This window comes from Acipenser ruthenus, chromosome 25, assembly GCF_902713425.1.
Source record: "Acipenser ruthenus chromosome 25, fAciRut3.2 maternal haplotype, whole genome shotgun sequence".
Lineage (NCBI taxonomy): Eukaryota > Metazoa > Chordata > Actinopteri > Acipenseriformes > Acipenseridae > Acipenser > Acipenser ruthenus.
This window is the reverse complement of record NC_081213.1, coordinates 6,776,351-6,789,727: the sequence shown is the minus strand read 5'-3', so window position 1 is coordinate 6,789,727 and position 13,377 is coordinate 6,776,351. Positions and strand designations below refer to the sequence as shown.

Below are 13,377 nucleotides of genomic sequence, written 5' to 3'. Positions count from 1 at the left end.
CGTACAGAGCTCCCAGTGCTGCGCTGTGAGAGAGCCGTACAGAGCTCCCAGTGCTGCGCTGTGAGAGAGCCGTACAGAGCTCCCAGTGCTGCACTGTGAGAGAGCCGTACAGAGCTCCCAGTGCTGCACTGTGAGAGAGCCGTACAGAGCTCCCAGTGCTGCGCTGTGAGAGAGCCGTACAGAGCTCCCAGTGCTGCGCTGTGAGAGAGCCGTACAGAGCTCCCAGTGCTGCGCTGTGAGAGAGCCGTACAGAGCTCCCAGTGCTGCGCTGTGAGAGAGCCGTACAGAGCTCCCAGTGCTGCGCTGTGAGAGAGCCGTACAGAGCTCCCAGTGCTGCACTGTGAGAGAGCAGTACAGAGCTCCCAGTGCTGCACTGTGAGAGAGCCGTATAGAGCTCTCAGTGCTGCACTGTGAGAGAGCCGTACAGAGCTCTCAGTGCTGCACTGTGAGAGAGCCGTACAGAGCTCTCAGTGCTGCACTGTGAGAGAGCCGTACAGAGCTCCCAGTGCTGCACTGTGAGAGAGCCGTACAGAGCTCCCAGTGCTGCACTGTGAGAGAGCCGTACAGAGCTCCCAGTGCTGCACTGTGAGAGAGCCGTACAGAGCTCCCAGTGCTGCACTGTGAGAGAGCAGTACAGAGCTGCCAGTGCTGCACTGTGAGAGAGCCGTACAGAGCTCCCAGTGTTGCACTGTGAGAGAGCCGTACAGAGCTCCCAGTGCTGCACTGTGAGAGAGCCGTACAGAGCTCCCAGTGCTGCACTGTGAGAGAGCTGCTATAGAGCTCTGTGTTGCACTATGAGAGAGCTGCTATAGAGCTCTGTGTTGCACTATGAGAGAGCTGCTATAGAGCCCTGTGCTGCACTATGAGAGAGCTGCTATAGAGCTCTGTGCTGCACTGTAAGAGAGTCGTATAGAGCTCCCAGTGCTGCATTGTGAGAGAGCCGCTATAGCTGCAGAACAGAGCTAACGCAGTCCTTGGTGTTTTTCACAGTCCATTACAGTTTAGCTCCTGCTTGATTGCGCTATTGATCTTGCACTGTCTCCACCCTGGAGCTCTGGAATACCGCACTGTTGACCTACGTCAGATAAAGCTATCTCTAACACTAAACCCATTCTCCTCAGGTACCAGTCCCAGCTCTTGTTAAAAGAATTAGCAGCTGTTTATGGTATTCAGCAGATGCAGTCATATATGACCAAACCTTGGCTGTCCACCAACATTGTATAGCACCGTGTCACAAACTGGGGTTGCTTCCCTGTAAGAGTATATGCAAAAACCACAAGCTTCCTTTCTCTGTTGTGGGCTGGGAGCCCCCTTTGTGGTTTTCTGATTCATTTCATCTTGTGAGAGTACTTGTTAAACACTGTACTGTACTTGTTAAACACAGCTCTCCGATCCCATCAATAGTGTAACTTGTCACTAAATGCTTTCTATGACTCTACTGTATGTGACTTGCTACAGGCATTGTTAACTAGGAAATTTCCAGTTTCAAGCAAAAATGTAAGCTCAACGGCAAGCTTGTGACTCAACTAAAAAGATGCTTACTGTGCACTCAGTGAATTCATGAATCAATCAGTTATCAGCAATGCTTTTAAGTACGTAAGAAAACAAATGATCTATCATGCACCTGTATATAATTGACTACATTAACTTACACAACAAGTGGTATGATCTAGAACACCTATAAAAGCATACAGCAATCAACCACCCACTCCCTCACTTTGTGGGCTTGTCGATTTTTTTTGGCCCTCCTAATTCGGGGAATAACAACAACCACCATTCACTTTTCTATATCACCTTTCATCACAAGGATCCCAAAGCTCTCCACACGCACACACACAATTACAATTAAACCATTACATTAATAATACAACATTTTATAAAAACGGAAATTGTAAAATTAGAAAAAAAAACAGATAAAAAGCCAGTTTATAAAAATAGAACAATGATATATATATCAAAGCCGAGAGGGCTCCTTTATGGTGACAAATGCGTAATAACAGCAATACAAACTTGTCAATTATTAATAGGACTTCCCACGAAACAGCTGGCTCTTACTGTTATCACACGCAAAACATTCCCTAAAACAATAGCTACTCCCACCTTCCCTAAGAGGCAGGCTAGCTACCTTTTTAAGGGACAAAGTTTGAATTTTAGCTTGTTTTGTGGCTTATTGTTTAGCAGGGGATACAATGGGTCAATACTTCATTCATTAACTTTTGCAAAATCTTGTGATCCACACTAGACTTTTGTCTTGTGACACTAAGCTCAGCTAATTACAACAGCAAGTCACACTTTGTTTAACCTTAGACTTTGCTAACATGAATGTTTGAACATTGTCTTATTACATATTACAGAACTGTAAACAGTATCTAATAAAGTTTGAATTGAAGTATCTTGCGTGTCTTTTAGTTCAGGTTCTGAAGTACCCCTGTGGTGTGTCGTGGGACATTCTAACCCAACTGAGACTTCTAGTTGACAAAATATCTGTGTATGGATAATTGCCTAAAAATAGGTAAAGTATCCTCCACCTTCCATCCTCCCATGCCCGCTCCTTGTCTTCCCTAGCCCCTCTGTGGTGGAACAGCTACCGGAGAAATTCAGGACTGCTTCGTCTCTCACTGCCTTCCGCCACCTCCTCAAGACCCACCTGTTTAAACTTGATTTACCCCTCCTACTCTGCACTGGACTTTCCTGACCTTAGCACCATGTTACTGGAAGCTCAGCTGATGCACTATCCTTGCACTATTGCACTGCTATTTTTTCATTGAGATACAAATGGTCTTAATCCTAAATTGTTACTTCTTGTCTCATATTCTGGTAGTATCTGCATTTACTGTAAACAACACTGCATTGTTTTTGCACTGTAACCGTGTATTGCCCTGTAACACCTGTAAGTCGCCTTGGATAAAGGCCAAATAAACTAATAATAATAATAATTATGAGCCACAATAGTACAGAACCATTGCTTTGTAATAATAGAGCCACCGTGTGGTCAATTAAGATCCATTAGAACTCCATACAGCTTGGGAAAAAAAATAGTAAGTGGTATTTTAATTAGTTGATCAAAACATGGAGTGGTAGTCTAATGCTATAGAAAGCACTCACTTATTAAATAACAATGTAATTCACATAATACACAACAGACATCCTATATTTAGTTCTCCTCATTATGCACTTCACCTTTGCCAGCGTTGACATTTTAATTGGAAACATAGCTACTGTGGTGATAAACATCTTACAGGAAAAGACAGGTCATGCAGGTACAGTTAAGCAGGAACTACATGACATAAGAGTAAAGGCTCATAGTTTCCTGTTTTTTCGTTCTTTGTTTGTCGGTGTGGTTTTACTTTACTTTAAAAAAAGTAAGGTTTCAATTTTGACTTAAAGTCATCAACTGATGTAGCACTTCTGGTATGAGATTGTACAGTCTACAATCTGGGAGCACAGTGACTAAAAGCTCTCTCTCTCCCTTCCCTTTTGTGTACACTTGTGGGAGGCACAGAAGCCCAGCTGGGCAGTGTGGAGTAGTGGTTAGGGCTCTGGACTCTTGACCGGAGGGTCGTGGGTTCAATCCCAGGTGGGGACACTGCTGCTGTACCCTTGAGCAAGGTACTTTACCTGGATTGCTCCAGTAAAAAAACATCTGTATAAATGGGTAATTGTATGTAAAAATAATGTGATATCTTGTAAGTCGCCCTGGATAAGGGCGTCTGCTAAGAAATAATAATAATAAATCACGAGAAGGTATATATGTGACTAGAAATAACTGCCTGTCTACGACCAAAATGTCCCAAGATTCTTTCTCCCCTCTGTCTCCTTTGGAGTGGCATGTCCCTTCCTGGGGGGGGGGGGGGGGGTCAGTGTTCTATCACCTGACCTTGATTGAACTTTGACAGCATCAGTGTTGCCCCTCAAGGTGACTCCCAGCAACCCAGAAGGCCAGATCCTGGGCCAAAACTGTCTCAATCCCTCCCCCATTCAATCCACAACACCTATGTAAGTGTTGCCTCGCACCTTTAAATTATTATTTATTAACGGCTGATATCAAATACTGTATCTGGTTCAGCATGATATGCCAAAATAAAGAACGAGAAGAAATTAGCTTCATACAGGATTGATTAGTTTTGTCCCAATGAAGTGGTTCTCTAGAGTTAAAGTTAAAGACATCACCATTCTGGGATAACCCAATTAAACACAAAAATGGTTGTCTACGCAAAGAAAGATGACCTTTTTACTCTAAACCAGTGGTTCCCAAACTGGGGGTTCAATCTCACGGCAGGAAATGACCTCATCACAAGCAGACCTGCGGTAAGCAACGCAGTGCAAGGCAGCAGGACTTCCTTAGAAAGCACACATTGCATTTTGAAACTCTTGTCAGCTTTTTAATACTACAGTGTGTTTTATGCTTTGTTATTCATTTGTTTCCTGTTTATTCCATAAAGACCCAGATTAAGATATGTCATTTATTAGTAAGAATAGATTCCAATAGGGGGGTCGCAATTGACCAAAGTTCATTTATGGGGGGTCCCAAACGTTTGAGAACCACTGCTGTAAATTATGCACTTTGGCACATGGAGTTTAAAAAAGTGATGTTAGTCTATTATTAAATAAAGTACTCATAATGAAACCAAATCTAAACCAATCACACATGTTATGAAACTTTAGTTTATTCCAGAAACTGACATTTCTAATACACAATGAAGTCAGCAGCTGTAACTTCCGAGAAAAATAAAACATTGTCCAAGAGTTTGGTGTCTGACTACTGAGCCATAGTTTTTAGAAAACTAAAAGTCTTTGTAAAAGGTCTTGTTCTTAGTTTTATGACACACAGTTTAAAGGATGATGGGAAGTGTGGAGTATGTGTCATACTATTATGAAACATTAGTTCTGTTTTGGTTTTCTGGTAACATCTTTTTAGAAATTTTACAAATTTACAACCCTTGTATGTAAGGCACACAACAAATATTAAGTATGTTGGCTCATTAAGAACAAGGATTACATTTATTTAAAAAAAAATGTCAAGGTCATATTCCCATGACTTATAGTTTACTCCATGTGGTTTTCTATATTTATTTTACAAATGTAAAACCATTGATACCATCCTATAAGGAAACAAAATAAATGTAATATGTTAAAAAATATATGCTCATGTAATGGATTAATATCATGGGCTCTGTTAACTCATGAGTTATTTAAGGAATGTTTTTATGAAAAAAAATCGAGTTTTATTAAAAAAAAGAGAATTTGAAAAAAACATTCTTGAAACAACACACAAGTTAAAGCTTTGTGAATAGAGCCCAAACATGGCAAACTATAGCAAATGCATTGTACAACCATGGGAAAAGCATAGGACATCTGCAAAATTATATGCAAGAGAGAAGTGTGTGTTACACGGTGCAAGTGTTAACTTTTTGTGTTTTTGTGCAGCCCCTGTACTTTTTCCCCTTCTTAAAGACACTATTCTTAGTTTCCATATACTCCCCAAATCCTTTCTTTCTCAGGTCACGGCTCAGATTAATGACCCACGTTAGGTAAAGTCGTGGGTGAGTCAGTGTGACTGTTCCATTTCGCTTTTTCTGGTCCATAAGCAGAGTTAGTTTTATGTGTTTATGACAAGCAGCTGACTTCCCTAAACCCTGTATAAATACAGGGCTGAATCACACGTTTCCTCATTTGGCTTAGATTTCTTATCAGTCAAGATCGTTGAAAGACTCAGGCAAGGAACAGTAGCAGAGTTAGCAAGCTCTTTGTTTTAAACAGACACTTCTAGACTGGGTATTTTTGACTGTACATTGTATTTTCATTGCAGGATGAAGTTCCTTGTACTCGCTGTCACCTTGGTGGTGGTTGTCAGCTCTGCCAGCTTGTCAGTGGAAGATCTGGAGTTTCACGCTTGGAAACTGAAGCACGGTAAGGACAGCCTGTTTTCAAATGCAGTCAAGCGCACACAACTGATATGGTACTGATAAGACTTTTCAGTTAAAAGCTGCACAGGTGTTTAGTTATCTCCTTTTCAAGTCCGCTGGGTCTATAGTTCATGCACACTTTATTAGGTTTTCTAGATAAATAGTTTTATGCATCAGAAATACACTGAGATACATATCAAGCTGTGAAAGGGACTCTCACAAACGCTGAAGCAAAGCTAAGTAGTACAGCATGATGGTAAGTCATAGGCAAACATGGCAAGCCACTGTACTGCACTGTAAAAAATAATGTAAAAAACAATGTAAAAAATATGTAAAAAGCTCATTAGATGTATAAGCAAGGGGAACTAATGTGAAGCTGCAATGACAGCATACTTGTATTTATTAAACCTAAATTTGTATTCTTCCTGTTTCATAACTAATATTCTGTTTGACTTCCTGGACCCAGTGTTTTTAAAACTGTTTTTATCTTGGTAGAGCTACCAGGCAAGTTAGCCTTTTAAGTTAGTCCCAATTGTGTCTTTATTAATAAGTGATTTAAAATATTTATTGCAGATCCCAATATACACACCCAATGTTGAACTTTTAAATTAGGATTGTGTTATTATATAAAGTTATTTTAACTGCTTCAGTGAATTGACGAAAATATTTTTTTGGAAATATTGGAACCCCTAAGCAATAGTGCCGTCTTTGAAAAAGGAAAAAGGAAAAATGAAGCATTCGTTTCAGTTAATGTAAGAAACAACAAGGGTCCGTTGGTTAGCACTCTTTAAAACTGCACAGTTGAGACCTGTTTAGCTTATGCAAGATGTCATCTTTGTGGAATTGCAGAGTTTGGTCAGCTACGATTTCTTTAAACAATGCATGCGCTTGAACTAGAGTGTGCTGCTTCTTTACAGGGAAGTTCTACAGCTCCCCTGTTGAGGAGGCCATGCGAAAAGAGACCTGGCTGACGAACCGCAAGTATGTGATTGTGCACAACATGCTGGCAGACCAGGGCATCAAGAGCTACAGACTGGGCATGACCTTCTTCGCTGATATGGTACAATACCCGCTCTCAGCTCCATGATAGAACCTCATCATATCATTTCTCAACACTCTCTCTCTCTCTCTCTCTCTCTCTCTCTCTCTCTCTCTCTCTCTCTCTCTCTCTCTAGATATATGTATATATATGAACTTAATTATATAAATATCAAACAGCTATTGCTCCCCACTATAGCGTTATAAAGGGTGAGCACTGTATATATAGCATAGTTCAATGTAATGTTCCTGTTTGGCACCATATACTATATATATATGTCAATGAAATCTGAACGCAGAATGCATTACCGCTGCAAAAACAGGATTGGTTGCTGAAACCTTCAATTACAGCATAATGGCAATATTTTAAAAAAGAAATGTTTAGCATGCATAGTGCAGAGTTGTAACTGAACTGAAGTGAGAGTGCGCAGTGCTGGGGCTGAGCTCCTTGCTCCTCTCCCTTCCCAGGACAATGCTGAGTACAGAAGCGTGGCGTTCAGAGGCTGCCTCGGACGCTTCAACACCACCAAGGCCAAGCGAGGCTCCACCTTCCTGCGGCAGCTAGGGGGCACTGCTCTGCCCAGCTCTGTTGACTGGAGAGACAAGGGCTATGTCACTGATGTCAAGGACCAGAAGGCCTGCGGTTCCTGCTGGGCGTTCAGTGCAGTAAGTGTATTACTGTTCTCCCTCCTTCTGGCAGACAGGTGTTATCAGTGTTTATCCGGCTACTTGGACCACAGAAAAATTAATTTCCTTCTACAATTTTAAGAACAGGTAGCTTCAAATCTAATTTTATTTTTATATGGGTTGTGTTTTTAATTATATATATATTTACATTTCTCTAGCCCTTTGTATGAGGTTTAAATTATAATAAGTGGTTCTGGGTTCTGTCAAATAGTGAGTAAAACTCTCTTTACGTGTCTCTGAGCTTGTCTGGAGATTTCTAACTGCTTGGCACTGTACAGACTTCCTTACACCATTCCAATTATTTGACAAAATGGCCTTTTTAATTTGGCTGGTCCCACCTCCTCACTCTCTCTGTATATGTAGAGTAGGCTGGGCCAGCAAGGTTGAAAGTTCACTTTGTCACATGGTTTGAAAGGAGAAAAGGAGAACATCTGTTCGTTGCTAGGCAGTTCTCCAGACAAGTTAAGGCCAGGTAAACATAGAAATATACAGAGAAAGGATAAAAACAACACTGGAGGTAATCTGTGTCGTGTATTAAAGACTGCTGAGGATTCTTCGACACGTTTAGCCTTCTGTATTCTAAGATACATCCTGGAGAAACCCAATTCATGACAACTGTAACATTTTTTAGTTTGTACTTGGCTGTATTCTCCATGTTAGCATGGCTGACGTCATCTGCTTTAAAAAAAATCGTACCTGAAGCACCTCTTGGAATTCAGCTGCAAAGTCTGTTCAAAACGATGACATCACAATCCGACCTCAGCCACAATGGTATACTCTTACTAATCCTTTTCCTTCTTTTCAATGGAAATGACAGGCTCCCTGGTATAGCTGCATGCTGTAAGCGCTATGTGTGTGTGTGTGTTGTAGACAGGCTCCCTGGTATAGCTGCATACTGTAAGCACTGTGTGTGTGTGTGTGTGTGTGTGTGTGTGTGTGTGTGTGTGTGTGTGTGTGTGTGTGTTTTGTAGACAGGCTCCCTGGTATAGCTGCATGCTGTAAACACTGTGTGTGTGTGTGTGTGTGTGTGTGTTGCAGACAGTCTCCCTGGTATAGCTACATGCTGTAAGCGCCGTGTGTGTATGTGTTTTCTGTTGTAGACAGGCTCCCTGGAAGGACAGACTTTCAGGAAGACTCAGAAGCTGGTGTCCCTGAGCGAGCAGCAGCTGGTGGACTGCTCCAGAGACTACGGAAACATGGGCTGTGGAGGCGGGTGGATGGACCAGGCCTTCCAATACATCAAGGAGAACGGAGGAATTGACACTGAGGAGTCTTACCCCTATGAGGCTGTGGTGAGTTAGAGACAACCCTGTAAAACCAATTCAATAATCTACATATTCGAATGCCTAGCAGTCCAGGTGCTTTCACTGGAGATATAGGTGGCATAGGCTAGTTCATCCATACAGCATTAACAGGTGCTCTGCCACTAGGGGTCAGGTTTCCTTTAGTTTTTCTGTAAATACTATATGGTGCTGGTGCTTAATACTGCATTATAAAACATTATATTAAAACAGTGGCACCATGAAGATGAATTGCTTCCACATGTACAGCTTAAAGTGGTAGCACTAGCTTGTAACTAGCTGATTAAAGATCGCCTACACAGATGTTTCCTGTAAAATTGTTTCAAATAGAATCGTGTGGATAAAAGGGACACCCCCTTGTTAGTTTCTGTTTTGCTTTCTGAGTTATAGCGTGTATTGGATGTATAGAGTGTATTGGATATATAATTAGATCGGATGAATGTTAAATAAAATAAAGTATTCACTGGCTTCAGCTTACTCACAAATATATAAAAAAACATTGTATGCATCAAAACGCATGATTCTAAATCAATGACAAAAGCTGCAAAAAGAATGCTGGATTAAAGCATACAGGTTCCGAGTTTATGTTCTCTCTGTCGCCCCCTCCAGGATGGGAAATGCAGGTACAGTCCACAAAGCATTGGTGCCACCTGCTCTGGGTATGTTGATGTCACCAGTGGTGATGAGAATGCTCTACAGGAAGCCGTGGCAACCATTGGACCCGTCTCCGTGGCGATCGATGCTGGACACACATCCTTCCAGCTCTACCAGTCAGGTGACACAGCTACACACATCTTACAAAACTGGGTAAACTAGACCATTTAGATATTCAGAGTGTCCCATAATTCAGGCAATATGGTATATAGTAAATATAACATTAAAAAAACATATTTATGAGCAGTGCTCAAAATAAGTTCTGTTCTAAAATAATGAGATGCCGGAGTTCATAACAGACTAAACATACCTTGAGTACAACAAGGCTGTCAATAAAAAAGCCAATGTGTTTCTCTAGCGTGTTCTTCTCTATTGAAGGGATCTACAGTGAACCTGAGTGCAGCAGCTCAGATCTGGATCACGGAGTGCTAGCTGTCGGCTATGGATCTGACAAGGGCTACGACTACTGGCTGGTGAAAAACAGGTTTGTAAAGTGACAAATGTTTCGACTTCAAAAAGACATCGAACAAGACTTCTATAAAAAATGTGTCATCGAATGTATTACCTTTCTTTTAGTATTTCTAAATTCAGCATTATGGAGTGTTTAATAGGTATGGATGATATGAAATGGGATACTCTGTTACAGGTACTTCTGTACAAGCAAAAACTACAATCACTTGCCATATATAGCACATACTTTTCACTGTCCTCCCCCATATATATGCATTGAATTCACAAACCTTTAAGAAATAGAAATAGCCACAAAAAAAGCTGCATCTCCCTGTTGAAATTAAGAACATAAGAACATTTATAATTGCCTGCAGGCCATTCGGCCACTGCAAAGAAGTGACTCCTACCCTTTGTCCTAAGGCTATATCCACTTCATTTCCAGGTGTGTCCTCTGGTCCTGGTTTGAATGCTGGTTTAAAGTACTGGCTAGGGCTGTCAACTCCTTTTAAGATTTTAAAGATTCTAATCAAGTCCTCCCTAATTCTGTGTTTCAGACCAAACAGATTGAGTTTCCACCACCTGTCTTCATAGCTCATTCCTGTGAGCACTGGGGTTATTAGGGTGGCTTGCGAAGCAAGAGTACCCACTTTAAATCTTCGACATACTTCATCTTCTTTATCTTCTTCTTCATCTTCTTCTTCTTCTCTTTGGCTACTCCTCTTACACCGTTTAAGCTAGAAACGCTGTTCAAACTTTAAAACGTGTAGACCAGTCTGGAATATTGTGCTTGTATACAACTTTTTGATATATTTGATACTTTTTAAACTATTAAGCTTTTTGTCCTTTTTTTGTCCATCTTCATTCACTTTAATGGGACTTTTTTCAATATTCTAAGCTCCCCATTGTTTAAAAACTCCCAGACTTCCAACTTTCTATTTACTGTAAAGGATGTAACTTTTGACACAAATCAGCTACTTTGACCACTTTCCCAACAAGTAAGACAAAAAGTTAGAGCATATGGCATCTTCCTCTACTTCTCTGCTATTCAAATATGAAATCAAAACAGGAATGGCGTCTACCAATCAAGAGTTACAGCTGTTTTAGTAACCGCATCAACTTCTTTCAGTAGGCTACTTCCCACTGTTGAATTAACTGTCATAGAACTTTGAGAAATTTCAAATTCTAGCACATTCTAAGCATGAGACAATTAGTAAACAATGTGACTTTTGACACAAATCAGCTACTTTGACCACTTTCCCAGTGAAGCAAGCCCCACAACTTTACTTGTAAAGTTACCATCTAGTTCTGCTAGCTCTTTGCTGGACTCAGTGTGTGTATCGTGTGAAAGGCTGGTATTGGACTGTATGTCCTATGTGGTGATCCTGTATCCCTGTGTGTTGCAGCTGGGGTCTGTCCTGGGGTCACAACGGCTATATCATGATGAGCAGAAACAAGAACAACCAGTGTGGCATTGCAACAGCATCCAGCTACCCTCTCGTCTAAATGTGAGTCTCCACCTGGACCACTGTTTCTAACACACGTCTGTATCTAACAAAAGAGAACGAATGAGAAGGGGCCATAGAACAAGCAGAACCAAAAGCCCAACACTAAATAAACTGGAGACCAGTGATGATTCTGCTGAGGCAAATAAGATATAAAACAAGTTATTTTGGTAAGACGTTTTGTAATACCTGTAGCCATAGCAATACAGTGATAACACAGTGTCAAAACATTGGTCTATATGTATTAACTTACAACAAGTATTGCAGTCCATATTCTCTCAGCTCTGCAGGTTGTGTTTCACATTGTAATACTTTTGATAGTACATTACTTTTAATGTCTATTTTGTCAGGTTAGTGGTTCATTGCTGATAAAGCCAAGCTTTTGTCACAATTTTTGTCTGCCAATACCAAAATTAAACATGAATAATTACCCAATGGTTCCCTAAATAATAACCAAATGCACATTTGAATTGCTTTTTTTTTATATTTCTCTTACTATTTTTTTAACTATTCTGAGTGGTTATGGGTTCTCTCTCAGGATGTGACAACTTTCATCTCTGTAAGTGTCTATTGGTTGGAACAGCTGAATGGCCCCATTGTCACATGACTTGAATGGAACGAGGACGGTTGTTGCTTCACTAACTGTCATGTTCCAGCTGAACAGAAGAGGGAGACAGAACCACTTTTCTAATTCCCTCACATAGGTCTCCTTGAAGTGGTATTCAAACTGTTTCTGTTTCCTTACAGAACCCAACGAAGAGGCAGTCTCTTGCAAGAACCATATCCAGTGGACTGAAGACAGAAAATACTGAGGAACGATTTCAATTTACTGAATATAATTTAAATAAAAAGGGTATTAAAAAGGGAACTGGGAATGATTTTAAAGAGAAACATGGAAAAATTTCAGTTGTAACTATCAACGGGTCAGTCATTTATTCTGAGCAATCGGTTGCTGTATTGCCAATCCTATCATTTGACAGTAAATCAGCCCATACCTCCAGTATTTTGCACACCTGCTCAGAATAACAGTCTATTTGATTTTGCACTTATTTTTTGTCATACAGTTTACACTTTTGATCAGTTGCTAATTATGCATGTCATGTATTAGAGAAACACTACACACTGAAGATGATTTATTTCTTTTTGTTGTTTGTACCACAAATGTTCATTAATAAGTACAAGACCAGTTTTTCTAACTAATTTTATTCTATTGAATGGCAGTGACTTAATGACTTGTTAATATTTCTTTCACAAAACAGTAATATTATCCTGCTTATAACGTCAGATAAACTGACAAATCTTCATTCGTATAGAATGGAATCATGTACTGTAAAATAATGCAGTGTTACCAAAAGCCCACCAGAGGGCAGTAGCACATAAGGCTTGAACAGTTGAACAACAATCAGCCTCAACACACCAGTTAGTTAATACTGGGACTTCAAAGGTACTGTTTAGTATAAGGGGGAAAAAAGTATAGTTACAACTTTTAATACATGTTTCTTAACAAATTGTTTTTACTGTAATTGTGAATATTTCAGATGTTATGGGTGTATGGTTTTGTTATTGTGGGTAACTTTTCTTTTTTGTTAAAAAATGTGAATTCACATTAAAAGTTGTTCTTCTGAGCTGACTGTTAGTAGCTTTGTTTTTTTTACTTTATGCCTGTCATTTACACAGAAGTCTCTATTTGAGGGACTCGATTTGAATGTAAAACTATGTAGCCATGCAGACTTGCTTAGGCACAGTTCAGGTCCACACAACAACTGAACACTTCTCTCTGCTCCACCCAGAGAAGCTCACAGGCTCTCCCTAAATTACACCCCCCCCCCCCCCCCTATA

At 40.5% G+C, this 13,377-nt stretch overlaps 1 protein-coding gene across 1 annotated transcript; it reads left to right on the top strand.

Moving 5' to 3' along the window:
* The first annotated feature begins 5,668 nt into the window (after positions 1–5,668).
* LOC117414262 (procathepsin L-like) lies at positions 5,669–13,168 on the top strand. Its single transcript, XM_034024091.3, has 9 exons — positions 5,669–5,716; positions 5,810–5,910; positions 6,824–6,966; positions 7,413–7,610; positions 8,732–8,923; positions 9,542–9,707; positions 9,965–10,070; positions 11,440–11,541; positions 12,286–13,168. Exons 2-8 carry the CDS (start codon positions 5,811–5,813, stop codon positions 11,537–11,539), a joined length of 1,005 nt encoding a protein of 334 aa, XP_033879982.2. The 5' UTR covers positions 5,669–5,716; position 5,810; the 3' UTR covers positions 11,540–11,541; positions 12,286–13,168.
* Positions 13,169–13,377: the final 209 nt, after the last annotated feature.